This window comes from Erythrolamprus reginae, chromosome 4, assembly GCF_031021105.1.
Source record: "Erythrolamprus reginae isolate rEryReg1 chromosome 4, rEryReg1.hap1, whole genome shotgun sequence".
Lineage (NCBI taxonomy): Eukaryota > Metazoa > Chordata > Lepidosauria > Squamata > Dipsadidae > Erythrolamprus > Erythrolamprus reginae.
The window spans coordinates 46,426,849-46,451,653 of NC_091953.1; the positions used below are offsets into that span (position 1 = coordinate 46,426,849).

The window sequence follows — 24,805 nt, forward strand, 5'->3', positions numbered from 1 at the left end:
CTTTGATGATGTGATTGTCGGGGGTGCTGCATAGACCATAACATTGAGAATTGGTCATAAGTCCTTTCCTTCAGTACCATCATAACGTTTGGCTGTTAGTGAACAAATGGATATGAAAGAAGGACTATCTGCAAACATTTTTCAATTTTTAAATAAATTACAAAACATAACTTGGGAAAGTCTTATGGACTTCATGACCAAATCTATTTTATACCAAGGGATTCCTACAATTAAAGCATAGCAGTAATAAGAGCTTACCTCTCAGAAATTCTTTGAGCAACATCATCATTTTCTCTTACAAATTCCAATAGCTCTCTGAAACATATATTTAGATACATATCAGAAAATGTTAGATTCTTAAGGTTGACTTTAGGCAGAATATATATGAGCAAACTCAACAAGGGAAAGCCTGTTATACTTAATTAGCTGAGTTGGGTTTGCTTTTTTTCCAAATTGTTATTTATTTGCTTGTTCATTTGTTGGGAGTTTTAATTCAATAGAACTCTAAACTTTCCTTCAGAAAAGCATTAAGATACTATACAACAATAACAATACAATACAACATAAAAATAATGCAATAAATTTAAAAAGCAAATAATTGAGTCAGTAAAAAAGAAATAAAACTAAAAACAAATTTACAATATAAAAATAAAATAAAGAGGAAAGGAAGCAAAGCAACTATATATGTGTAAGTCTATAATCTATGCCTATAAACAACTCATTGATAAATCACAAGTAACATCAGCTTTTCAATCTCCTTAGCAATTGGAACTTCACATTTATCATTCCAATTTGAAAGTCAGACTCATGTAGAATTGGGCAGTTAAGAAAACTAAAAAGTAAGCAAGCAACTAAATATCCAGTTTTGTTGTCTCGCCATAGTTTTCAAGCAGTACGTATTAAATTTTAAAAATATGTATAAAAGTATTAAATCTTGTCTTAATTTATTTATTATAGTATAATTAATATATTTCCCAGAACACAATAGCAATAGCATTTCGACTTATATACCACTTCACAGTGCTTCACAGTCTTCTCTAAGCTGTTTACAGAGTTAGCATATTGACTCTGGGTCCTCATTTTACCCATTTGGAAGGATGGAAGGCTGAGTCAACTTTGAGTTGATGAGACTTGAACTCCAAATTTCAGGCAGCTGCCAGTCAGCAGAAGTAGCCTGCAGTACTGCGTTCTAACCACTGTGCCACCACAACCAATTAAGGGAATGTAAAAACATATTTTAATAGCTTTATTCCCAATTGATCTCTATCAAAAGTATGATTTATTCATTTCTTTCCTATGCAACAAAATAATTCTGAAATACTGTTTTTATTAAGATGAGTTTTATTAAACATTTTTAAATTAAACTAACGATCAAAACTTATTAAAATTTCATATCCACCTTAAGACAGTTCCTCATTATTTAGACATGGAAATTGCCAATTCTTTATTCCAATCAGTTTTTAAAATATGCCAGTCAAAATGATTTATCAAGATAATGATTTAATTATGGGCTTTTCTGTCTCATATTTAGTGATTACTTCTAATAATTTAGGTGTGCTTGAAGCTGAAAATGCTGATGCCCCAAATTAAGATTTCAAAACATTCACCAATGGTTTTTTAAATTTTTTTCCTGGGATTTGTAAAATATATTGTTTATGATGGCAATTAAGATAGGAATTGATTTATATATTTTACACATACAGACAATATTTCAAAACTGCCTATATGTCTCATAGAATGACTCTGGGTGACATACAAATAGAAACTTAAAAACTACATATAAATGTTATAAAAAGTTAAATTTTAAAAAGTTAGGCCAATAATAGGCATCACTATACAAGAAGGTGACTGTGCATCGTGGGTACTATTGTTAAGCAAGAACAATGTGCGTGTGAGTTTGTTAAGCAAGGACCTCACATGATTGCAAATTTTGATTTCCTGCCAGCATCCTACTGATTTTGCTTGTGGAAAGCTGGCAGGGAACAATGAAAATTGTGACTGAGGCTTGCTGAAATCTTGTCATTCTGAGCAGGATGCTGAGTGCCCAGATCACAATCACATAATTGTGGAGATGTCACAATGTCTGGAATTCCAAGGATCACTTGAAACTACCACTTATTCAGTGTTATTGTAAGTTTAAATGATTGCTGAACAAGTGGTTGTTAATTGAGGCCGCCTTTAATTGGAAATCACTTTTATGGCAACTAAATGTCTATCTATAAGAATAGATTTCATCTAGTCCAGTGGTTCTCAACCTGGGGGTCGGGACCCTTTTGGGGGTTGGATGATCGTTTCCCAGGGGTCACCTAAGACCATGGGAAAAAACAAATTTCCCTTGGTGTTAGGAACTAAAGCTTCTATTTTTGGCACCCTGGAATATATTTTTACGATCCGGCCAACAGGCATTTACAGTGGGGGTGTCCCTCTGACCTTCCTGCCTATCAGCTTAAAACTTGGGAGAATTGGGTCTAGACTTATGGTTGGGAGTCACCACAACATGAGGAACTGTATTAAGAGGTTGTAGCATTAGAAAAGTTGAGAACCACCGATCTAGTCTCAATCATATAAAAAACAGTTTAATCCAAGCCATGAAATACATTCTGTATGAATCTACCTTTGAAGGTATTTTGAATGAGTTATCTCTACCTCATTCTTGATGATTTTGTCAAATATGATGCATAATCCTAAATAGCTTGGTATTATTCATATTTTACATAAAAGCTATTAATACACCCAAATAATTAAGCCACTGCTATTTTAACATCTCACCTCACATTAGAAAGATCAGATTGAACTGGAATATAGTGAATCCAGGGTTTCAGTTGTGGATAGAAAAATTCTTGCCAGTCTTCTCCAACATGAAAGACCAAAGAGCCACACAGGAAAAGGTGTTTGAAGCGAAAACTGGCTGCAACTCCTCGAAAATTGAAAAGGTATCTTATATTAAAAAACAAACAAACCTGCATTAAAATATGGTTCTTGTCCAATGATGAGCATATTTATATTTACATTACAGAAAGATAAATTTATTTTACTCTTCTACAAAGTGCAAGTTTATAGTATAACCTTAATGCTATACAATAAAAATATTCAAATATTGCCACATAGAGGCTAAAACTAGAAACAGTACAGTAAATCCAAAGTTTAGGAGTCTAAATTGTTGCATCTTCTGCACCCTTCTATCTGATTTTAATCCTTGCTCCAATTTAGTCCATACAAGTCCATATAACTATGCATACTTATACACCATAAAGCATATATATATTTCAGCTAAAATATTCAACAACTTCTTAATAACCAAAGAAAGAGACTGCGTTCTGCCAGTACAATGAAAAGAAACAGTCTCCAAATGAAATAATTTCCAATTTATATTCTTAGCAATGTTTTGCTCTTTTCAAGAGATGCCAAGTCATTTAAAATACGAGCTTCTCAGTAGCATCATTTTATCATCTAAACATAACTGAAAATTATTGTTGTACAATTCCGGAGGCCCAAGATGACAAACTCCTTTGGTTGTAGGTGTCACAGCAACTAGCATAACCTAGGGAGTTTAATCAGATCAATTACTTATTAATGCTGAATAGCACACAGGAGATACAGAGTGTTAGCAATTCCTGGAATGCATTCCTTGAATTACAGTAACCCAGCTGTAAATCACAGATGATGAAAATACATAGCACAATTTAAATACCAAGTAGAATGTTTAGAAAAATTAAGTCTGCATAGTACCAATAGCATTTATATGTTCTTAACTTATGAAAAAAATAGGACACAACCAGGGGTGGGCTACTGCCCGGATGGGGGGGAACGCAGTGGGGTAGTGAAATAGAGCTCCACCCCAAAGCACCCAATTTGCACTGAAAGATGTTGAAAGAAAATGCAGGTTGTCCTGCATAAGGCACGGCCACAGTGTGGTAGTAAACATTTTGGTAGCCCTTCACTGGACACAACTAATTGTCCAGCTTTCATATGATGTTCAAGCTAAGGCAAACAATTAAAATAGCACTAGCAGCTAAAGGTTATTGGATGGGAATCCTGGCCCTCAATGCCAATGTAAATGCTAGGTCAGTGATGGCGAATATTTTTTGACTCAGGTGTCAAAAGTGTGTGTGTGTGTGTGTGTGATACAAGCGCATGCCCACACCTATAATGTAATGTTTGCACACAGGCCTCACTGAAATTTTTGGACTCCCGATAGGCCCATTGGGTTGTTTTTCACTCTCCCCAGGCTTCAAGAAGCTTTTCTGGACCCTGGGAATGGTGAAATATGGCCCAATGGGTCAACCAGAAGTTTGTTTTCACATTTCCTGTTTGGCCATGGGCCATTTTTGGCTGTCTGTAGCTGCCATAGCATAATCTTAGGATAGGATTTGATATCTGTACTTCTGACATAAATGCTTTATACTCGTTTATTCCATCAGCCAGGACAGGACTGTACGTAAAAATCACATAAGATAAGTCTGAACTTCTGGTGAAATCTGCTTAGGACTCTCCTTGGATAACAAGGATGTGTCAACAGGAAAAGAACTGTGTGATCAAAAGACGCAATTTACATTCCCTGGGGTAAACAGGACGAAGGCTGTGATAAAAGACCTTGCTTTGTGGTAAACAGGAGATAGCTGTATTAACAACAAAAGGTCCCAGGAAATTGGCCATGAGAAACATTTGTTCAGTAGAAACTAGTAACATATGGAGATGGGAAGGACTCGGAAGTTGTGTCATGTTTCAGAGTTATGTTATTGGATGTTTGTATATCACTTGACATGTACGTGTAATCATTCCCATTTGCATATGCCCCCCAATAAAAGGAGGTGCACAGCTCAATACTGTGTCATTTCACCCAGAGAGAAATGTGTCCAAGTTTTCTTTCTAGGATTTGCGTTCGTGAGTGACCCCCCATGGCTGGGGTTGCTCTAAGTCCCCTCTGAAGACATTGTTCCCCTCAGGGACTTTGCAGCACCCTCAGCTGTCCCCAGGCTTCAGGAGGCTTTCCTGAACTCTGGGGAGTGTGAAAAATGGCCAGAAAGAAGACCCTCAGATATGGCTCAGCATGATACCTGCGGCACGCGTGCCAGAGATTCGCCATCACTGAGCTAGGTTATCTTGAGTTTAAAGTTAGTGTTGAAACATGCACCAATGAATTCTGTGACAATTCCATTGGTTTCATTGAACTGACATGCATTCAGAAATTTACCAATATTGAATCAAATCCTTACTTGAATTTACAATGGTCTACCAATGGAACTTCTGTTGCAGGTGGTCTCCCAAGAGTATCCTTTTAAAAAAAATAATTTAAAGAAATTAATTTTTTTAAAAATGATGTTTCTAGTCACCTTCCTAAAAACTATAATGGAAATGTTATACAAAAAAATTCAGTACAGTGTTCCTTCGATATTCACGGGTTCGAACTTCGCGGATAGCCTATACCACAGTTTTTCAAAAAATATTAATTAAAAAATACATTGCGGGGTTTTTTTTATACCACGGTTTTCCCGCCCGATGACGTCATACGTTATCGCCAAACTAATAATTTTTGCAAATAAATAACAAAAAAAATTAATTATTGTTAATAAATAATTATGTTTAGAAATATAAGGATCACTAAGTGTCTTATTCAATGGTGAGTACCAGTAATAATGGTGAGTAAATGGTTGTTAAGGGAATGGGAAATGGTAATTTAGGGGTTTAAAGTGTTAAGGGATGGCTTGTGATACTGTCCATAGCCAAAAATGGTGTATTTACTTCTGCATCTCTACTTTGCGGAAATTCGACTTTCGCGGGCGGTCCCGGAACGTATCCCCCGCGAAAATTGAGGAAACATTGTAATACACATTTTCCTATTTTTTTTCAGTAGAATATATGATTAAAGTTGTTACTGTAAGCCAGAAAATCTAAGAATTAATTCATTAAATATCCAGTTCATTAATTTTCTTAGAGTGCAGCATATACAGGTTTTCTTCAAATGTTCATTTAATTTTTTTTCTTTCAAATAAACATTCATTCACACACACAAATGCTGTGTAGTACTTTTATTTCACATATGAAACAATCTATGATTTTCTTTAATCCATTTTCCTGTCTTGCACTGATTAGAACTGCCATATTTAATATACCAGTAACTTGTTTATTTATTCAATTTATATGCTAATCCATTTTTGTAGACTTTGAGCAGCTGGTCAGACATGCCCCAAGACTTCTCATCACTTTCCATATAAATATCTGCAGCTGTGAACAGTTATTTTCAATACAGAATGTTTCAAAATACAACAATAATTATAAACCCTTAAGGTTTTTAAACTATGCAGATCTTATTTTGACCTAAATGTTAGTTCGGATACAGGACATCATTCTTTTATATGATGAGATCTAATGCCAACACATTAGTGGAGTACAGCACAAAGTTGAGAATAAACTGAGAAATTTACTGTAGGTACTAAAATGCATTTCCTAAAATGGCTTTTGCTTATCTGCACATTGGTTTATCCACAAATATAAAGAGTAATATTTTTTAAATTATCTATGTTTGCTAAATATATTCACATATAAGCCCATGCATGACCATGAATCAGCAGATATATAGATTTTGTTTAAAAAAAATTATTACCATTAGAAATGTGGGTTAATATATAGATAGGCAGCACATTTTTCATGGTATTTTAGTTTAAAAAGTGAGAGTTGTCTTATACGTAGATGGGCTTATAGGTAAACGTAGACATTAGAGTAGTTGCAAATAAGCTTCAAGGATTAGACAAAAATAGCAGGTGCCAATATATTTAGCATATAGTGTTTCTTTCTCACCATTCTCTAGCTTATATGCTATGTGTATCTGTAAAAATGCATTTCATAGAATGGAAATTGTGAGGGAAGACCCCCAAAACCTTATTAGATTTAAAGTAATTTTTGTGGGCTAGGAGATGGAAATATATTACTGAATGAGATCACCTGGCACTACTGGAATTTGAAAAGACTGCTGCCTTATTATTTCATATACATAATAGGAACTACTATAATTAGACATTTAACTCCATGACTATGGAATAAGCATGCACAGTAGAACATACTAGGAAAATAAGTTCTTGTTTGCCCCTATGGTGCCAAATCAAGTATCCTGATGTTGGGAAAAGAGACTAAAGTTTGATCAGCAAGAGATTTTAAAAAATGTGGAGTAATCTATTTGATATGATACCATTAGCGCCAACATATGCCTAGACCAATGATGGTGAACCTTTTTTTCCTTGGGTGCTGAAAGAGCGTGCTCACATGCTATCACACATGCGCGAGTGCCCACACCCATAATTCAATACCTGGGGAGGGCGAAAACAGTTTTCCCTGTCCCCATAGGCCCTTTGGAGACCAGAAATGGCCTGTTTCCCAATTTCTTGTGGGCCCAGTAGGCTCATGTTTGCCCTCCCCAGATTCTAAAGGCTTCGATGGAGCCAGGGGAGAGTAAAAATGACATCCTCCATACCCCCAGAGGCTCTCTAGAAGCCAAAAAGCGCTTTCCCAGAGCCTCTGTGTGAGCCAAAAATCAGATGGTCAGCATACAAATGCATGTTGGAGCTGAGCTAGAGCAACGGCTCACGTGCCAGCAGTTATGGCTCTGCGTGCCACCTGTGGCACCTGTGCCATAGGTTTGTTATCACTGGCCTAGACTGTTTGAATATACTATGCACATAGCTATCTCTTACAACAATGTATACCCCTTGTCATATTTAAAACTTCCTTTTTTAAAAAATACTTCCTTTAAGGGTTACTTCTTGGAAATATGATTTGCAATCAGTCCACAAGCAATTCAAACACATTGGGTATGTGTATGCTAAACTGATAAAACCAAAGATAGTATTTGGGCTAAGATGATTAGGTGTATTGCTAACATTGGGGTTCAGATATTTTCAGTATCATTCCCGCATACCATCATTACAAGCCTCGTGTTCCATAATGGCAATGGCTTTTATATATCAGTATATAAGTACATAACTTACATATTGCTTCACAAGACTTTACAGCCCTCTCTAAGAGGTTTATAGAATTAGTATCTTGCTGTCAACAATCTGGGTCCTCATTTTACTGACCTCGGAAGGTTGGAAGGTTGAGTCAATCTTGAGCCACTCAAAATCAAACTCCTGGAGTGAGTTTGCCTGCAGTACTGCATTCTAACCACTATGACACCATGACTCTTATAATCGCAATAATTGCTCAGTTTACTCAATTTTACAGTGGTTGTTGGAATAATCAGATTGGAAGAAGTGGTACAATTTATTTATTTACTTATTTATATACAGGGTGTCCAGGGGGAAAGCATTTTAAAATTCCCTGATATTTCCCTGACATTTCCCTGTAACTTGCGATCTAGTTAAGGCACAGTCGTAGATGATGTCATACCAAGCGGCTAAGCCGTGGAGACATATTGGTAGCTGAGGAAGCAAGTTGTTGTCACTGTTAAGCTCATTTTTGCTTGACTCTACCAGGCAGCGCTATCTGGTGTTGTTGTTTTTACATGATTTTCCCCTGACTTTTAAACATTTTAATGCATTTTGTTTTTCCCCCTGATTAATTCTGGTTTTTTTCACGACTTCCCTGATAATTCCCTGATTTCCCTGTTTTCCAGGTTTGCTGGACATCTTGTATATACTACCCTAATCAAAAAGGACTGAGCAGCTTAGGTTCCCCCTTTGTTTGGGAAAAAAGTGTAATGCAAAGAAACAACTGACAGAACCAAAAAAAAAAAAAATCAGTAAAAACATACCATACTGTACAAGTATTAAGAGAATAAGGATATATTTAAAGAAATTTTCACGTTTAAATATAAAATCAGTTGTACATTAAAATAACTCATACAAGTCCAGTTGCAGTTCCACCAGTATGACAGTGAAGGGATCAAGTATAGTAAAATAAGTTAATTTTCAATCTGCCAGAAATATATTCTTTGAAATAGAAAAACTTGAAATGTACTAATGATCATCAATATTTGAAATTTCATCTGACTTCCTAATGGATTATTTTATTGTCCCTTAGAAGAGAAAGGAAAAATAATAATAACAACATTAATACTAATAGTAATAACATTATTTTAAGAGTATTCAATGGTATTTACTTTTTCAGATTTCCAAGCTTGGTTCTTAGTGTACTCTGCATCAACAAGATCTGGATTCTCTCGAGAAAGAAGAATGAGGGGATCCCGTTCTGCACTTGTCCTACCACAGAAATCACACAGAACTGTTAGATTGGCTTTTTTTTCCAATTTGGCACAATAAGTTGGTCAATAAATCATAATTCCATAGTGAGCAAGTGAAAATTATAACCACCAACCACTGGTTTTCTGGGACTCTGAGAAATCATGGGCTTTCCCAAATATGCCCATGTTACGCCAACACTCCGCAGTCTGCATTGGTTGCCGATCAGTTTCCGGTCACAATTCAAAGTGTTGGTTATGACCTATAAAGCCCTTCATGGCACCGGACCAGATTATCTTAGGTCCCGCTTGGCGGCACCCAGGGGAAGAGCCTTCTCTGTGGTGGCCCCAGCCCTCTGGAACCAACTCCCCCCAGAGATTAGAATTGCCCCCACCCTCCTTGCCTTTCGTAAGCTACTTAAAACCCACCTCGGCCGTCAGGCATGGGGGAATTGAGATCCTCTTTCTCCCTAGGCCTTTACAATTCTATGCATGGTATGTATGTACCGTATTTTTCGCTCCATAAGACACAGTTTTTTTCCTCCCAAAGTAGGATGAAAAATCAGCCGCGTCTTATGGAGCGAAGATGCAGGCAGGGAGGGGGGGAGGCGCTGGAGCAGAGGGGGGCGGCGATATACAGTAGAACTCCCCTGCGGGGAGTCCAGCGCTGCCTGAGCTGTGAAGGTAAGGGCCAGGGAAAAGGGAGCCAGGCTGCTTTTTCTTTCCCGGGGGAGCGGACGTGAAGGGCAAAGCCTCTAGGCTGATCTTTGCGGGTGGAAAGTGTGGGATCAGGCAGGGCGTAAGGCGGAAAGCCTCATTTTTTTGAGGGGAAAAGACGTCGGCTGAGGGGTGCCCGGTGCTTCCCGGCGAGGAGGACGAGGAGCTGGGCTCCGGAGGGGCGCACGGGGAAGGGCTTGAGCCGCTGCCTTCTCCTTTCCTGCTGCTGTTGTTTCTCGCCGCAGCCTCGCGTGCTGCTTATCCCTCGCTGAGGCGAGAGAGCCGCGGAGCAAACAGCCGGCACCGGGCGCAGCCTTTTGCGAGGAAAGCCACCGACGCAGCAGGAAAGGAGAAGGCGGCAGCTCAAGCCCTTCCCCGTGCGCCCCTCCGGAGCCCAGCTCCTCCTCCTCCTCGCCGGGAAGCACCGGGCACCCCTCAGCCGACGTCTTTTCCCCTCAAAAAAATGGGCAGCACTACCGCCGCCACCGCCGCGGGGAGAGGCGGGCATGTGGGCTGGCGGCATTGGCCTTGGTGAAAAGTCCGGGGGCAGCTCCAGCGACTCCCCTCCCGTGGCTGCTGTTGAGGCGGCAGCGGCGTCCGCCTCCGGCGCGCGGCTCTCTCTCCATTCTTCTCTTTCCCCCTCTCGGGCTCCGAATGCGGCGGAGGCGGGGAGGTCTCGAAGACCCAAAACCCAGCCAGTCGCTCGCAGCCGGTCGGCGGAGAGATGCGGCAGCCAAGGGGAAGCGACAACAGCTGCTGCCGTTCTCACTTCAGTTGTTTTGGGTAACCTTATTAACTTTCCCTTCCCGCACTCCTCATGGCTGGGCGTTCTTGGCTTTCCCGCTTCCCAAGCTTGGCCACCGCAGCCGAGCAGAGCCTGAACGAGAGAGTATCCAGGCTTCGGTCACCAGCAGCCCAGCCCCCCACCTATTATGCCTCCTCTTCCCCCTCCCACGACGTATTTGGGAGATTAGCCCGTAAAGCTAACGCTCTTCGAGGAGAATGCAGCCTTCTCCTTTCTTTGGATTCTAAAATATTTAGAGCTATTTATTTGTTGTTGCTTGTTTGTATATTTTTCCAATTCCCCTAGGGCAGTGTTATTGTAATAAATATTTTAGCCTACTTTTTGGCTCAAAATATTTTTTTTCTATTTTCCTCCTCTAAAATCTAGGTGCGTCTTATCAGCAGGTGCGTCTTATAGAGCGAAAAATACGGTATGTATGTTTGGTTTTTATATTAATGGTTTTTTAATCATTTTTAGTATTGAATTACTATTGTACACTGTTTTATTGTTGCTGTTAGCCGCCCTGGTCTCCGGAGAGGGGCGGCATACAAATCTAATAAATGAATGAATGAATGAATGAATGAATGAATGAATGAATGAATGAATGAATGAATGAATGAATGAATGAATGAATATCAGAATGTCAAAAACCTTTTATTTGATTACTATTAGTGTCTTTCACTATTAGTTGGCTTCCACCTACTCTTGGCATGGTATTTAATAAAAGCATTCCTGAACATAGCAGTAGCAAAGCATTGGTGCCAAGAAAATAAGAGAGATAAGTCCATGTATTCTCCAGGAGTTGGTATCAACTCAAGGAAAACATTACCTTTAGGTACATAAGATTTAATTTAACCAATTTAATTTCCCTGAACAGCACAGTGCAATAGAATAATTAAGAAGATTAGGATTATCGAAGTACTTGAAAGAGGAAAAATTATGCTCACCTGGATCCTCGAAAATAGGCTTTGGAAATTTTCTTCTTCCAGGGCCATTTTTCTGCTGAGCTAAGAATATTTTGATAAATACACTGTATTAAAATACTGACAATAAATAGTAATTAAAAATGGCACGCTTGTTTTTTATTCATTTACTTGATTCTCTTGATCTAGTTTCAGGACTTTTGTGGTGAATAAATCCTACTTTATTGTATATTTATGGAGAAATATTGAAAATTAAAAAAGGGCTAACAAATGTTTTAACAGCATTGTACATCTGATATTGTGTTTCTGTTTACTTGGAGCTCATTGATTGGAGACTAAATAGGACGGCAAAAAAGAGAAAGAGGAGGTTGCTACATTCGGTTTCAGAATCCAATTCCCAACAGCATCTACCAAGGAAATACCATCCACCAAATCAAAACAGATCTTCATCTTAAAATCTCTGCATGTGAACTTCCAACTGACTTTCTAAAGTTAGCTTTATGTGCTATTTTCTGCATGGATTTTTCTCAATCTGAATTACAATTATATCATCTTGGGTGAACTTGACCAACATGCCTTTCTTTGGAATTATATAGTGATAGCGTGAACCTTTTTTGGTTCGCGTATCAAGGGGGGAGGGCGTACATGTGCATGCCCACACCCATAATTCCATGTACCCCCATGTGCATGAGTCCCCCCCCACTCCTGGCATGCAATGGCACGCTTGTTTTTCACACTCCCCAGGCTTCAGAGCCTTTCTAGTAGCCTGGGGAGGGCAAAAACGGCCTCCTCCCCCACAAAGGCCCTCCAGAGGCAGAAAACGGCTCATTTGCCAAGTTCTAGTTGAACCGGAAGGCCTGCTTTTTTGCTCTTGCTCTTTCTAGGAGCCTGGGGAGAGCAAAGAATGGTCCTTCCCCATCACATCAGAGGCTGAAAACAGGCTGTTTCCTGACTCCCAGTGGGCCCAGAAGGCTCAAAAATTAACTGGCCAGCACGCACATGCAGAAAGACTTGAGCTCGCATGCTCACCAATATGGCTCCGCGAGCCACATGTGACACATATGCCATAGGTTCGCCATCTCTGGTCTATAACTAAATGCCTGCAGCTTTCATTTAACAAGGTATAAGTTATTGCTCAATGAAAATTCTTAGAATGAGGAACTGGTGCACATGGCCCTATAACAATGCAAATTTGGATTCTCTTTTATTTAAAATAAACTACAACAAAGCTATTGTGTGCTCAGCTTACCTTTGGAGGCTTTGTCTCATTAGATCCCAACGTCCAAGGCCTGTGGGATATATTGGCCAAACAGCTGGTCCCCCTTCCCAAAATGTCCAGGCAGGGTACATAATATCAGAGTATTCTGGAGTCTGAAAGAAAAAGGACAGCAAGGCATGTTAGTTGTACCAAAATGTTTCATTTGTACAAGATATTCAATGAAATATGGTACTTGTCCTGTCTAATGTGACTGATGTGTAATAGCTCTGTTCACTCACCTTGCTAAAAGAGAAAACAGGTACTCTTGGTTTCATAAATTTGGGCACCTGGGGATAGTCCCGCACATTGATGACCATCTCCATATCAGGAAGGTTCTGAATAATTTCCAGGATGAAGTGCTCAACCCCGCTACATCTATAGGCAATCAAATATCAAAAGGATACCTATGAGTAGAATATATTGGCTATGTTTGCCTATCACACTAAGCCATGGATTATTTCAACCAGATTTTCTTTTTTTTTTAAAAAAGACAAAGTCAACCTCACAAATGACCAAAGCAAGCAAAGAAGTTATCTAGGACAATTCTTTTTTTTCTTTCCTTTTTAAAAATGTTCTTGCTAAAAGAGGTTTGGACGAGTATTCTGAGCAGAGACAGGTTACAAGCAGTGTGCCACAAGGGGTCCTATTCTTTTTAATATGTTTGTGAGTGACATAGGGGAAGGTCTGATAGGGAAGGTTTGCCTATTTGCCGATGCCTCTCAAGTGTGCAATAGGGTTGATATTCCTGGCGGGGTCTGTAATATGGTAAATGATTTAGCTTTACTAGATAAATGGTCAAAGCAATGGAAACTGCAGTTTAATGTTTCCAAATGTAAAATAATGCACTTGGGGAAAAGGAATCCTCAATCTGAGTATTGCATTGGCAGTTCTGTGTTAGCTAAAACTTCAGAAGAGAAGGATTTAGGGGTAGTGATTTCTGACAGTCTCAAAATGGGTGAGCAGTGTGGTCGGGCAGTAGGAAAAGCAAGTAGGATGCTTGGCTGCATAGCTAGAGGTATAACAAGCAGGAAGAGGGGCTACAAGAATGGTGGAAGGTCTTAAGTATAAAACGTATCAGGAAAGACTTAATGAACTCAATCTGTATAATCTGGAGGACAGAAGGAAAAGGGGGGACATGATTGAAACATTTAAATATGTTAAAGGGTTAAATACGGTTCAGGAGGGAACTGTTTTTAATAGGAAAGTGAACACAAGAACAAGGGGACACAATCTGAAGTTAGTTGGGGGAAAGATCAAAGGCAACATGAGAAAATATTACTTTACTGAAAGAGTAGTAGATCCTTGGAACAAACTTCCAGCAGACGTGGTTGGTAAATCCACAGTAACTGAATTTAAACATGCCTGGGATAAACATATATCCATTGTAAGATAAAATACAGGAAATAGTATAAGGGCAGACTAGATGGACCATGAGGTCTTTTTCTGCCGTCAGTCTTCTATGTTTCTATGTTTCTATCAAAACAAGCCCAAAATAAGCCAGAAAGGCCACAGTCCAGAGCAAGAATGTTAACATGAGTACATTTCTCAGACAAGTCTCTCCCCAGTTCCCGGGGGGGGGGGGGGGGGGGGGCAATCACAGACTAACTTCAGTCTATTATTATAGCTTTACAATTAAGATAGTACTGATGTATGAGGCATTTGTTTCCTAGGCTGATGTACCTTGAGGGGCTGACACTACCTCAACAAAGTAGATTTCCAGTCTTTCTGGTGGTGCGGTCTCCTGGTCTATCTCCAAGGGTTAACATAGGTAAACAAATGGCACCCAACATATTAATGCTGCTTTTATGTCATTTTAATTAGCATGAATCTAAGCAAATTCGACTACATTTTTATTTTATTTTTGTTGAACAGTTGTTAACATTTGAGTAGACATTTACTCAGTAATATACATCCACAATGCTTGGGAAAAAAGAAAACAAATTAAAAAGGAGATATATTTATCACATTTACTTAAAATGTGTATAATTAAAAAATATGTTTTAAAAAACATTCTCTTCAGAATTTGGAATTGTTCAATTCAATGTCAATTTATTAGATTTGTATGCCGCCCCTCTCCGAAGACTCTGTATACATGTTCCCATGTATACAGTGCACATACTAATCTAATCAGTGTCAAATATTAGTATTTTTTTTCCATTGAAGCTCTTGTAAAACTCTTGCTAAAGTGAATATACCTTATTTCCATGCCTTCCATTTATTTTCTTTTACAGCTTTACCAAAATCATTATCTCATCAATTCCTTTAAAGCTAAAGTATAAATTTCTTAAGCGCTATAATAGTCTACATTTTTTTGACATTTCCCCCTTTGGTTGTTCTAAATAGTTATTGCTTCTATTTTCAAAAGTACTAGAATGGCAAATTCTAATCTTATTAGAAAATAATGGCTAAAACTGTTACCAGAAAAGTAGCTGATTGTTGCTCTATTTGTTCTTTATTGAGAGGCGCCTTGTTATTATAAAAATATTTATTCTTTAAAGATTATTTCTCAGAAGATCTTTTTATAACATTCATCCAACAATGGGGGGGGCATCCCCCAGGCCAAAGCCCAGGTCATAGTTTGTTGGACACAGGGCCCATGTAAGCGCAGGTGAGTATATGAAGCTCCATTTATGCCAAAGGTGGGTGTGGACGAAATCATCCCCCCCCCCCCCGCTGTTCACAGAACTGGAAAGGGTGGGGACCACTCATCTAAAAGACACAACGTACTCATCTTGCAGTCCTAAATAATATTTCATAGAGTCAAGATTTTAACATTTTGCTAAATATCAGAAGAAATACAGACCTTCTATCCCAGTAATGGAGAATGTTGCCAAAAGAGCGTGCTCACATGCTATCACGCATGTGTGAGTGCCCACACCCATAATTCAATGCCTGGGAAAGAAGAAAACAGCTTCACCCACCCTCCAGAGCAGTGTTTTCCAACCTTGGCACCTTGAAGATATTTGGACTTCAACTTCCAGAATTCCCCAGCCAGCGAATGCTGGCTGGGGAATTCTGGGAGTTGAAGTCCAGGTATCTTCAAGTTGCCAAGGTTGGAAAACACTGCTCCAGAGAATGGAAACTGCCTGTTCTTCAACTTCTGGTGAGCCCAGTAGGCTCATGTTTCGCCCTCCCCAGGCTCCAAAGGCTTCCCTGGAGCTGGGAGTGGGTAAAAACACCCTCCCCTGTCCCTCTAAAGGCTCTCTGGAAGCCAAAAACACCCTCCCAGAGCTTCTGTGTGAGCCAAAAATCAACTGGCCAGCACACACATGCACGTTGGAGCTAAGCTAGGGCAACAGCTCGCGTGCCAGCAGATATGGCTCCGCGTGGCACCTGTGGCACCCATTCCATAGGTTCACCATCACTGTCCCATCCTATGGCAGGATGTTCCATAAGAGGCAAAAGGCTTCATCAAAAGTAGGATGAAGCCAAAGTGGTTAAAAGAAAATGGTCATATGAGCTGAGACTGGATAAAAATGACAACATTCCAGTTGCAGGAATAGGGTAGAAGCATTGCAGAGATCAGGACCTAGGCTGAGCTGGGAGGAAAAACAGGAAAGCACCATATCATTAACTGATAGTATACAGAGTGTTTTTTGTTTTACTCTCATCATAAAGCACATAAAATAAAAGCCACAGGCCTCTGCCTAACAATCCACCAACTGTAAGCAATAATACTTTACCATTATCCTTTTCCCTCGGAGGTATTTATTTCTGTTTTCCTTTAGCTTTTAACCCATATCATCTCCTTGCACAACTGAAGTGCAATGTCAATATTGATTTCTCACAAAAGCAAATCTAATTCCTACATTTCAAGCAAGGCAATACAAAATTGGTTAGTTCCCTTACATTAGAGTTCAGCCCTTTCAAACACTTTCTGCTCAATGACCCATAAATTAATGGGGCGGGGGGGATTTTCCTGTGTTTCTCTCTCGTTCTCTTTTTGAGTATGTGATTGACGGATTTCGTATCTCACCTTGCAGGGAACATGCAATCATGCTCCCGGTACAACTTCTTCTCAATGATCTGATAGTGTGTCCCAAGCTTTCGACTGATTGCTTCTGACAGCAACTCCTTAGAGATTCCATCTCGAAAAGGAGCCAAGTCTTGTTGCCTCACTCTAAAGTGAAAGAGATTGTTAAATATTGTTAAACATACCAGAGGCTGTTTTAATAACAGTCAACAAGGAGGTTAGGTATACAGTTTTTCTTGGCAAACAATTCTGTGCCAATTTGGACAAAGTGAAGTAGCAAATGAGGCAAAGAAGGTTCAGTGGTACCTCCAGGCATCTCCTCAATTACTCCAGAGACTTTGTCTTGGTGGCTGTTTCTATATTGTTTGTCTGTTGAATTTAGTTACAGGGGTACCTCTACTTAAGAATTTGTTCCATGATCAGGTTCTTAAGTAGAAACGTTCTTAAGAAGAAGCAATTTTTTCCCATAGGAATCAATGTAAAAGCAAATAATGTGTGCAAACTCATTAGGAAAGAAATAAAACCCCGGAATTTGGGTAGGAGGAGGAAGACGAGGAGGATGAAAGTCACTGCCGAAGGAAGGTGAGGTGAGGGGAATCAATAAAATCCAAAACTTTAAGGCTTAAAAAAAAAAAGAGGAGCTCTGAGGTGGCGAGGACAGAAGGAGAAGGGGGGACATGATCGAAACATTTAAATGTTAAAAGGTTAAATAAGGTCCAGGAGGGAAGTGTTTTTAATAGGAAAGTGAACACAAGAACAAGGGGACACAATCTGAAGTTAGTTGGGGGAAAGATCAAAAGCAACATGAGAAAATATTAAATTACTGAAAGAGTAGTAGATCCTTGGAACAAACTTCCAGAAGACGTGGTAGATAAATCCACAGTAACTGAATTTAAACATGCCTGGGATAAACATATATCCATCCTAAGATAAAATACAGCAAATAGTATAAGGGCAGACTAGATGGACCATGAGGTCTTTTTCTGCCGTCAGTCTTCTATGTTTCTATGTTCCCAATACATCTGGCGCGAGGCTGCCTCCCATATACTGCCTCCCTTACACTGGCTGCTGCTGCTACCTGCTCACCTCTTCTTTCCCATGCTAAAGGGCTCCCTCTCCTCTTGCTCGTTTGCTTTGTAGCCGGCGCCTTTCCTTCACTGTGGTGACTCCTTGACTGCTCAGAGCGAAGGGAGCATTTCTTTTCTCTAGTGCTGGCAGAGGTTTATTCCCTCTCCAAGCGCCCAGAGAAAGGAAAGTGCTTCGTTTGCTCTGGACTGTCAAAGCCTCCTTAAGCGTCAGCAAAAGGCTCCTCTGGCAGCCCAGAAAAGCACGAGATGGCTGGGATTAAAGGGGGAATGGCAGGAAACTGGCTGGGCCTTTGTGCCGCTCTCAAATTTCCTGGGAAGTTTTTCCAGGTTCGGGTTCTTAAGTAGAAAATTGTTCTTAAGAAGAGGCAAAAAAAATCTTGAACACCCAGTTCTTATCTAGAAAAGTTCTTAAGTAGAGGCGTTCTTAAGTAGAGGTACCACTGTATTTTACTTTTCCATGGATAGCACTGCTGGGAACAATCCAATTGGATGAGGAGGCTGCGAGACCGGCCAGCCGGCCATGCCACATATTTTTATGAGTTGTAAGGAAAATATTGATTCTTTTGGGATGATCAGTAACCAAGTTGCACTTTTGTATGACATGAGCTTCAATTAAATGTTTGTATAGATCAAGAAATTTAGCTTAAACAAACAACATACAGAGCAGTATGTCATCCTGTCTCCATGGTAAACTACCATTCTCTGTTTCTGTTGGAAAATTCTTTTCTTAAATTTTAGTTTTTACAACTTAGTAGCAAATATTTCAATTTTTTCCGGCATCTATTCATTATTGTTACAGTTAGTCTGGTACTATTTTAGCCCATTCTTATTCGTAAAACTGCTTTATCTCATTAATTTTTGAGGAAGACCTTCCATAGTTATATATTTTAGATCATGCCAAATACTGTATATCTTATTTGGATTAAGGACCTCTGTCTGCTCAAAAATATAAAATTTCTTCTACTTCTGCCCTTATATTGTAGATTTAGTAACCAAGATAAACATAGCCTAAGGCAAGGATGGCGAAACCTTTTTTCCTTGGGTGCCGAAAGAGCATGCATGTGCGCTATTGCACATGTGTGAATGCCCACACCCATAATTCAATATCTGGAGACAGTGAAAACACCCCCCTGAGGCTCTCTTCTGGTGGGCACGGTAGGTTCATTTTTTGCCCTCCCCACACTCCAAAGGTGCAGCCAGGGAAGAGTAAAAATGCCTTCTCCCATCGCCAGGAGGCTCTCTGGAAGCCAAAAACGACTTCCCAGAGCCTTTGTGCAAGCCAAAAATCAGCTGGCTGGTACACACATGCATGTTGGAGCTGATCTAGGGCAATGGCTTGTGTGCCAACAAATATGGCTCCGCGTGCCACCTGTCGCACCCGTGCCATAGGTTCGCCATCACTGGCATAAGGAATTGATTTTGCTTAATATTAACTCAACCAGAGAAATACTGCTAGTTTAATAAAATCCTGGCGTAGAACAACTAAGCACTTTTCATCCTATGTGAGCAGTGGCTGAGACCCACTGATCCCTTGAGGCCCACTTAAATTGATTTATTTTAGTGCTGTTCTATTTTGCTCTCTTTCTATTCATTCTAAAATGTTTGTGTACTGACCTATTTTAAAAAAATAATGTTTCCATTATGAAATTGTAGTGAATTCTCTTTTACAGCAAAATGCTGTAAATAATACGTACAGTTGATGTTTTTAAAATATTTTTTATGCTTTCTAAAGAACTTCTTTGGGACAGTTTATAAAAAATGGTTTAAAATTAAAGAAATTGTGCAGTACAATCTTAAAATATCTTACTAAGCTAAAATTAATAAAGGTAATTAAAGGTTATTAATAATTACCTTTAAGGAAAGGGTATTCAAAATGAGATTAATACATTATTATAAAAAAGCATAATTTTATTTCATCTAATGAGTTTTTAAATCAATTTAAAATGTGTGATAAATACAATGAAAATATTTATTTTATTGTTAAAATTGAATATACACCTCAATTTTCTGTTTATTCCAATATTCAAAATAACTTTAATCAATAAAAATGCAAAGTATAAATATAACAAAATTAATACAATTACAGTAAGAGTTAAATCAGTAATTAATAATTAAAAACTTGCAAAAGAAATGATTATCTTATCTTAAATACTAGACATATCTGGGGCCTGGGGAAGCGCTTGGGGTCTATGGTTTCAAGAGTATATTTTACTAGTTTAGAATCACATATGTTAAGAAGAAATGGACAACAATTTGTCTGAAATGGTCTAAGCTGCCAAGCTCGATTTCATCAGGGTTGTGTTTGGCCAAAGGGGGCCAGGGTTGGGATGGTCATGGCGGCCATGGCTGGGGTGGGCATGGTCATGATGGGTGTTTGACACAGGCTCAAGATGCATTTTTCCCCCTTCTCTTTCTTTCCACGTTTCTTTACTATAAACATTTCTTATTTCTTCTACCAGATATTACTGGCAAACATTTATTACTTATTCTTTACACTCCATTAAACTTTTTATTTCTAAATTTATATCACATTGTTTAATAGTAAATTGCTTTTCCAGGCAGCAAAACTATTTATACTATTGTATTTTTATTATTCAACTAATAATAAAAATACAAGAGCATAAATAACATGATAATAGAAAACCTCACAGGAGGAGTAGATTAAAATGGTTGTCAATTATAGATTGTTGATTGTAGCTTAAATGGACCTACAGTAGGTAAAATCTGGCATTAAACTGTACTATTAACACAGGATGTTGCTTGTTTTCTATCCAGGCCCTTACTTGATGCCACATAACCGTAATTAACTCTAATCCAGTCCTCCTGCAGCACTTTGCTGGCCAAAAATGGGCAGTGCAGAGGTCCCATACAGTCCCCGCACGGGACTAATTTTTGTCTTCCAGCCTCCTGCAGTACTTTGCCAGCTAAAAATGGGCTACATGGAAACCCCACATGGCCTGTTTTTGGCTAGCAGAGTGCTACTGGAGGCTAGGGAGACCGAAAATGATCCACACGTGATCTGCATGCGGTTCCCCCATGGCCCATTTTGGCCGGCAGAGGCATCATGGGCCAGTACTTTGATATTTCCAAATTGAACCCGAGAGCAGATTTAAGTACCCATGGGGCGGATCCAATGGGCCTTGACTTGATATCCTTGGTGTAGGATTTTCTGAATAGTGGAATAGTAGACCTCCAAAGTCCCTTCCAATTCTCTTATTCTGTTGATTTTTCTGATTTAACTAAGGTGGAAGAAAATGCCTCTGAACTCTTCCTCTTAACTACACAGGGAAAAGGAAAACTCAATCTTAAATACTAAACCATGGTTTAATTTGTTGATAAAACTATAAATGTCTATTTAAAACATAATTGCTGGAGTCACACAAAATTTTAAGTGAATCATGTTACAGTTAGCATAGTGCATAAAACCATGCTATAAATGAAAGGATTGGAAGTCAAACTAGATTATATTAGATTTATTGGATTTACAGTGATCCCCCGTTTATTGCGTCCCCAACCATTGCGAACAGGGTACTTCGCTATTTTTCAACCCGGAAGTCAAAATACCATCTACGCATGCGTGCCCGTGGGCACGCATGCGTAGATGGCAACCGGGAGATCAGCTGCCTCTTGCTGGCGTCAGCGAGGAGTTTCCCCACCGCCCACGCAAACTCCTCGCTGCCGCCCGCCCTTCGCCCGCCCACGCCGTTCATTCTCGCCGCTTTCGAGCTGAATCCGGGAGCAAATTCGCTCCTGGATTCAGCTCGAAAGCGGCGAGAATGAACGGCGTGGAAAAGGCGTTCCTTGCCGTTCGTTCTCGCCGCTTTCGAGCTGAATCCGGGAGCGAATTCGCTCCTGGATTCAGCTCGAAAGCGGCGAGAATGAACGGCGTGGAAAAGGCGTTCCTTGCCGTTCGTTCTCGCCGCTTTCGAGCTGAATCCGGGAGCGAATTCGCTCCTGGATTCAGCTCGAAAGCGGCGAGAATGAACGGCGTGGAAAAGGCGTTCCTTGCCGTTCGTTCTCGCCGCTTTCGAGCTGAATCCGGGAGCGAATTCGCTCCTGGATTCAGCTCGAAATCGGCGAGAATGAACGGCGTGGAAAAGGCGTTCCTTGCCGTTCGTTCTCGCCGCTTTCGAGCTGAATCCGGGAGCGAATTCGCTCCTGGATTCAGCTCGAAATCGGCGAGAATGAACGGCGTGGAAAAGGCGTTCCTTGCCGTTCGTTCTCGCCGCTTTCGAGCTGAATCCAGGAGCGAATTCGCTCCTGGATTCAGCTCGAAATCGGCGAGAATGAACGGCGTGGAAAAGGCGTTCCTTGCCGTTCGTTCTCGCCGCTTTCGAGCTGAATCCAGGAGCGAATTCGCTCCTGGATTCAGCTCGAAATCGGCGAGAATGAACGGCGTGGAAAAGGCGTTCCTTGCCGTTCGTTCTCGCCGCTTTCGAGCTGAATCCAGGAGCGAATTCGCTCCTGGATTCAGCTCGAAATCGGCGAGAATGAACGGCGTGGAAAAGGCGTTCCTTGCCGTTCGTTCTCGCCGCTTTCGAGCTGAATCCGGGAGCGAATTCGCTCCCGGATTCAGCTCGAAAGCGGCGAGAGCCAGCGCCCCCCGGACCCCCAACCCGGGTTTGGGGGGCTGCTAGGAAGCCCTCCATGCCGGCGGCAAACAGCCGCGCCGCCCCCAATCTTCGGCTCCTCGCTAGCGCTGTGGGAATAAAAACACAATCTGCACATGCGCAGAAGGTGTTTTTACTTCCGCATCGCTACTTCGCGAAAACCCGCTCGTTGCGGGGGCTCCTGGAACGGAACCCTCGCAACGAGCGGGGGATCACTGTATATGCCTAAACTAAAGTAATATTCCACCAAGACATGGTTTAACTAAAATTTACTGAACTCCGAGCAAGATTTCTAAAAGATACTAAACCAAAAATCACTTATGACACAGCAACATATGAGAACTCTGTATTCGTGTAATTTACAGAATTAAAAACTAGCCAGACCATTTTAACTGTATTAAAATATACATTTTATACAAACCCAGCCAGTGCTAATATTTCCGTGCAAACTCAGAAGATTCAGCTGATTTCATAAATAACAGTATAGTTCTTAATAAATAAACCTGTAATCAGAACACAAGTCATGAATGGAGCCATCAGAGATACCTTTGCTTTCTTACCTGTGATGGCACTCACAATTATCTTTCACACATGGGCTGTAGTTCTTCACTGCCTCGTCAATTTGAACAAGGAATGTTTTCCAGCGTGCATCTAAAATTTAAACAAAGTTTTGCAAATTTAATTATTTCCACTGTGTTGCTGATGCATGTAGTGCAAGATTTCCATATACAGTATGTTCTGTGAATACTATGCCTGAAACATGAATGGAATTGGATTTATAGTTTTATGATAAAATTATTCATCTTTTCCTCTAATAACTTAGTCCAAAAATATGAAAACATACAAAAAAATAAAACCAAAAAATCAAATGATTTTTCCCTAAATTATATAATTTATTTATTGATTTGATTTGATTTGTATGCCGCCCCTCTCCGAGGAGTCGGAGCAGCTTCCAACAAACAATACAGTTTACAAATCCAATGTTAAAACAGAACACATTAAGAAACCCTTATTAAAAACAATCACACAATTCAACAAAACATGCATAAAACGGGACAGCCAGGAGAATCAATTTCCCCATGCCTGGCAACATAGGTGGGTTTTTAAGAGTTTGCGGAAGACAAGGAGAGTGGGCGAAGTCCTAATCTCTGGGGGGAGCTGATTCCAGAGGGCCAGGGCCACCACAGAGAAGGCACTTCCCCTGGGTCCCGCCAAACGACATTGTTTTGTCGACAGAACCTGGAGAAGGCCGACTCTGTGGGACCTAATCGGTCGCTGGGATTTGTGCGGCAAAAGGCGGTCTCGAAGGTATTCTGGTTCGATGCCATGTAGGGCTTTATAGGTCATAACCAACACTTTGAATTGTGACCGAAAACTAATCGGCAGCCAATGCAGGCTGCGGAGTGTTGGTGTAACATGGGCAGATCGAGGGAAGCCCGTGATTGCTCTCGCAGCCGCGTTGTTTCCCCCTAAATTCTATAATTAAATAACTGCAGGAAAAATACATTTCGGATTTCTTGTTAAATACATCAGGTACTAGTAAGTATATTAAAATGTTTGTCTTGCAATATTTTTACTTAGAATTAATTTCTAATTAATGTAGAAATAATGAAAACCATGAAACCGCTGAGTGAGATCATCCGTCATCATGGATTGAGTTTCCAGCAGTACGCTGATGATGCTTAGCTGTCCATTTCCACCCCGTATCAATTCAGCAAAGCAGTTGAAGTGATGTGCCGATGCCTGGAGGCTGTGAGGGTCTGGATGGGCGTCCAGAGGGTCTGGATGGGCGTCCAGAGGCTGACAAGACGGAGTGGCTGTGGGTTCTGCAAAGGACTATTCCATCTGTCCATCCATCACTCGGGAAAGGGAAACCTTGACCACCTCAGAGCAAGTCTGCAACTTGGGAGTTATCCTAGACCCACAGGTTTGAGCAACATTTCTTGGCTATGGCTGGGGGGACTTTAACAGGTTCACCTGGTGAGCCAGTTGCGGCCCTATTTGGACAGGGAGTATCTTCTCCAAGTCACTCATGCCCTCATCACCTTGAGGCTTGATTACTGCAGTGCTCTCTACTTGGGGCTACCTTTAAAGAAAGTTTGGAGACTTTCAATTAGTCCAGAACGCAGCCATGCGAGCTGTTATGGGTATATTCAGATACACCCATATTAGTCCAGAACTTTGCAAGCTGAACTGGCTTCCGATGGCTTAGGACCAGGTACCGTTTTTTGCCCTATTTGTCCCAGATACCGATTAGATCACAGAGTTGGCTGATGGGAC

At 40.3% G+C, this 24,805-nt stretch overlaps 1 protein-coding gene across 1 annotated transcript in view; it reads right to left on the reverse strand.

The window, feature by feature from the left end:
• Positions 1–24,805, reverse strand: part of POGLUT1 (protein O-glucosyltransferase 1) — a 29,427-nt gene that overhangs the window by 2,433 nt on the left and 2,189 nt on the right. The window contains exons 2-10 of the mRNA XM_070751749.1: positions 23,086–23,176; positions 16,831–16,974; positions 13,094–13,229; positions 12,846–12,967; positions 11,621–11,680; positions 9,095–9,194; positions 5,217–5,275; positions 2,770–2,937; positions 259–315 (exon numbers count right to left, since the gene is read on the reverse strand). Of these exons, the coding sequence (XP_070607850.1) occupies positions 259–315; positions 2,770–2,937; positions 5,217–5,275; positions 9,095–9,194; positions 11,621–11,680; positions 12,846–12,967; positions 13,094–13,229; positions 16,831–16,974; positions 23,086–23,176 (937 nt within the window). The remainder of the gene's footprint in view (positions 1–258; positions 316–2,769; positions 2,938–5,216; positions 5,276–9,094; positions 9,195–11,620; positions 11,681–12,845; positions 12,968–13,093; positions 13,230–16,830; positions 16,975–23,085; positions 23,177–24,805) is intronic.